General features: G+C 44.0%; 1 protein-coding gene across 1 annotated transcript in view; it reads right to left on the reverse strand.

The window, feature by feature from the left end:
- cenpn (centromere protein N) overlaps nucleotides 1-3,741 on the reverse strand; it is a 33,636-nt gene extending 29,895 nt beyond the window's left edge. The window contains exons 1-2 of the mRNA XM_084339213.1: nucleotides 3,626-3,741; nucleotides 1-98 (exon numbers count right to left, since the gene is read on the reverse strand). The exon at nucleotides 1-98 is cut by the window's left edge and continues 16 nt beyond it. Coding sequence (XP_084195339.1) covers nucleotides 1-98; nucleotides 3,626-3,691 — 164 coding nt within the window. The 5' untranslated portion in view covers nucleotides 3,692-3,741. The remainder of the gene's footprint in view (nucleotides 99-3,625) is intronic.
- Nucleotides 3,742-4,077: the final 336 nt, after the last annotated feature.

Here is a 4,077-nt window from a genome sequence, read left to right on the forward strand (position 1 = left end):
AGGTCTTCAGTCAGAGGTAACTTAGGCTGTGTGAAGTCCAGTGAGGTTAGCTGCTCCTGGGTCAGTCTGCCCCACTTCTCCAGTGTCGCCTGGAGCATCTGTGATTGATTGATTGAATTGATTGAAAACTGTATTAACAGATTGCAGAATGGGTGTGAATGAATGAATGAATGAATGAATGAATGAATGAATGAATGAATGAATGAATGAAAACTTTATTTAACAGATTGCAGAATGGGTACAATACAGTACGTGTAACTGAGGGGTACAATTCCCTGACTGTATTGAGAGTATGGTATCATTAAACCACTACTTAGTTATGTACTTTAATTACTGGCCATACAGTACACGGTATATCTGGTGAACACCCACACAAGAATACGGCTTGACAAAGAAAGTTCTCTTTAGAGGTATTTATTATTAGAGCAGCAACAATAGGTTACAAATTGAGAATTATGAATTGCGCTTATATGGCGAAGAACACTTAAGTAGGTCAAGAGCATAAGTCCATGAGCATAGTAAGATGGGTATAACTGACGCCACCTGTAGCATAAAAATTACATAAGGCACACAGGTAGTCAGCTGGAGATACTAAGGGGTTCCCTCCGGTTGTAAGCCAGCAGGGTAGAGGAATGGTCGGGAGCAAAGTCTGGATCAACGCGGAATAAAGAGACTCCAGATACAGGAGCCAGTGCAGTAATCCCTTGGTCCGTAGACAAAGCAACAGCTATACTCCAGTATGCAAGACAGCATGGATGAAAGCTAGCCAGCCTCTGTGGTCCTAGAGGCGGGCTCGATGGTGCTCCTCACAGGGTAGATCCCACACAGCAGTGGGGTAGACGGTTCTCTGCTCCAGCAGCCACAGTACCAAAGCAATATAATCCAGCCGGAAAAGGCTCTGCATTCGCCGGTGTAGGTTCTCCGGTGTACATATCCAACGGCTCTCGTCTAGGACTCCTCGGATGGCAGCACGAGTCTAGGCCGCCCAGCCTGGATAAGTGCACTAGCTAGAGTACGACGAACCGGTGGTAATGCTGGTTACTGTAGAACGGTAGCCGCACGATACACTATAAATAATAGACTATTACTTTACAATAGAATAAGTCGAACTCGACGATACAGCGTTAAACTCTGACACTTTAGCTATCTATTCGCATGCGGTTCTCAAGGCTCTATTTAGGGGCAAAGAGGCCCACTTCACGGCACGTTGTATCGTGGTGAAGGCTTCAACGTTTAGACTCAACTACTGCTGTATCCACCTGCAACGTATTTATACGTAAGGTGAATAATCTAGTGCCAACCTCAGTTCTGTCTCGTATTACTGCGCAAACCTGGACATGTTGAGACGTGTCTTAGCGGTAGCTTTGAACTTGCCATTGGGGGTATGGCCGTTGGCGCCTAGGGGTCGCTGTCCAATAGGAGAACGAATATTATGGTCTGGCCTGTACCTAGGTAAAGGGATATTCCGTGTATATATACAAAGAATATACAAGGGATATCAGACAATATACAAATATTATACAATATATCTCAAGTAATAAATATATATATTCGGTTTAATCTGACCCTTTGTAACAGTACGCGTGAATACTTTCGGCAGCCAACATGCCCTTCCGCGTTGCTTTGATTGGCCGAGCACGCGCATGAGCCGCGACACGCTCCTCTGCCACTCAGGCAGGAATCTTAACGCAATTTATACAAATGGAAGTATTGATTTCGCCGTAACGAATCATTAAAAAATTATACCGTTAACTGGAATATGTTGTGCCTTTACACATATGTTGGATTATGTAATTGGTTTGTCATGACAAACAATCTACAGACACAAACAAACACAGAACCGGACTGTTATATTAAATTAATTGATTGCTGTTTAACGCGTCCGTGTCCAGTCATGACAAACCAATTACATAATCCAACATATGTGTAAAGGCACAACATATTCCAGTTAACTGTATATTTTTTTAATGATTCGTTACGGCAAAATCAATACTTCCATTTGTATAAATTGCGTTAAGCGGAGCTTAGTATTCCTGCCTGGCAGAGGAGCGTGTCGCGGCTCATGCGCACGCTCGGCCAATCAGAGCAACGCGGAAGGGCATGTTGGCTGCCGAGAGTATTCACGCATACAGTACGGCTCAATACACACAATTGTTAAGGGGATGCAGACCAGAGAAAGACGTTTGTCTTGTTTACATGATCAGGGTCCCCCATTTTCAATTAATATTGACATTTATGACATACACAACATACATGACATTTATGGCATAGGGACATACAGGTATTTAGTACTGATACATTTGTGACATAACGGTATTCAAATATACAGTACTGTTACCCATAGATCCTGACAGAGTATGATGGGATGGGGACTGTACATTAGGAGGGGGTGGGTGGGAGAGAAATATACATACGGCGGGGAGGGAATATATACATGCGGTGGGGAGGAGACTGTCTATTAGGAGGTGGTGGGGGGTTTGGGCATTTACGGTGGCCAGTTTCGAATTGCAGCCTCCCGTAGGTGCTCTTTAAGAGCGGTTTTGAATGTGGGTAGGGATTCACATTCCTTTACAGCTTTGGGTAGGGCGTTCCACATTGATGTGGCATAATTGCGAAACGTGTTTAGTCCCTTGTTTGAGCCGAATCTGGGTTTAACATGATTTGTGGAGCTTCCTCTGGTGTAGTGGTTGTGGTATTCACTGACCTTTGGGAAGTATTTTGACATGTACATGGGTACCTTAGTCGTATAGTGTATCTTGTAGACCAGGCCCATTGCAAGTTGCTGTATTCTAGGGTTCTAGGGGTAAGGTCAAGTAGTAGTCTGACCAGTTTGTTTTGTGATGTTTGTAATCTTGTTTTTAGCGCCTTTGAGGTGCTTTGGTACCATGAGGTGCAAGCATAGTCGTAGTACCCTTGAATGAGTGCTCCTGCCAGAGTCTTCAGTGTATTCTTGTTTACCAGAGAGGAGATCCGGTACAAGAATCTAGTTTGTTGGTTGACTTTTTTTTTATTACATTGGATGCCATTTTGTCACAGGAAAGATTTGCCTCTAGGATGGAACCCAGGTATGTAATTTCATCTTTCCTTGTGACAATATTGTCACCCACTGTAACTGAGAAGCCGTCGGTCTTGCTGAGTTTGTTATTTGAACCGAAGAGAATGGACTCTGTTTTGCCCATGTGTAATGATAGTTTGTTATCAGCGAGCCAGGTGCAGATTTTGCCTAGTTCTGAGCTGAGGGCTTTTTCAACTTGCAACTTGTTCTTGTCAGAGACCAGCAGGGCTGAGTCGTCCGCAAACAGGAACAAGTTGTAGTCACAGGCTGACGACATGTCATTTTCATAAATTAGGAACAGTAGCGGTCCTAGTATGCTTCCTTGTGGGTACAATACAGTACGGCTCAATACACACAATTGTTAAGGGGATGCAGACCAGAGAAAGACTTTCGTCTTGTTTACATCAGGGTCCCCATTTTCAATTCATCATAACATATATGACATACACGACATACAGATAGACAGTACTGCTACATCTATACATTTATGACATACCAGATTTACAAATACAGTACTGTTTGTGATACAAGAAGAGTCTAAAAAAGAGAGTATATACATTTGACGTATACCTGTGCGGGGATTCGTCTTATCAGTCGCTGTAGTAACGTGGTTACACCTTCCGTGGAGGCGTCCATGCTTCACTTTTTTCTCTTTTTTTATCTCGGATGTATCGATATGATTATTGATTATTATGCAGCTCACTCAGCACGTCAGCATCATGTGTGTGTTGTTTGTTCTAAATGAAACGCCCGCCGGCCCGCCGGGTGTCGTCATCACCACACGTGACGTCGTCATCCAATCATATTCGTTCCGAGAATTCCGTGCATTAATGTGGCGCCCTCTGCCGTGTTGGAGTGGTACTGATGAGGCATTGGTACTACAGATACTGGCGCCCACTGCCGTGTTGGAGTGGTACTGTGTGTGGTAAGCGTGTCTGTGTGGTGTGTATTATAGCAGCAGTGTGTGTGTGGTAAGCGTGTCTGTGTGGTGTGTATTATAGCAGCAGTGTGTGTGTGGTAAG

This window comes from Notolepis coatsorum (assembly GCF_963971535.1).
Source record: "Notolepis coatsorum genome assembly, contig: SCAFFOLD_98, whole genome shotgun sequence".
Classification (NCBI taxonomy): Eukaryota; Metazoa; Chordata; class Actinopteri; order Aulopiformes; family Paralepididae; genus Notolepis; species Notolepis coatsorum.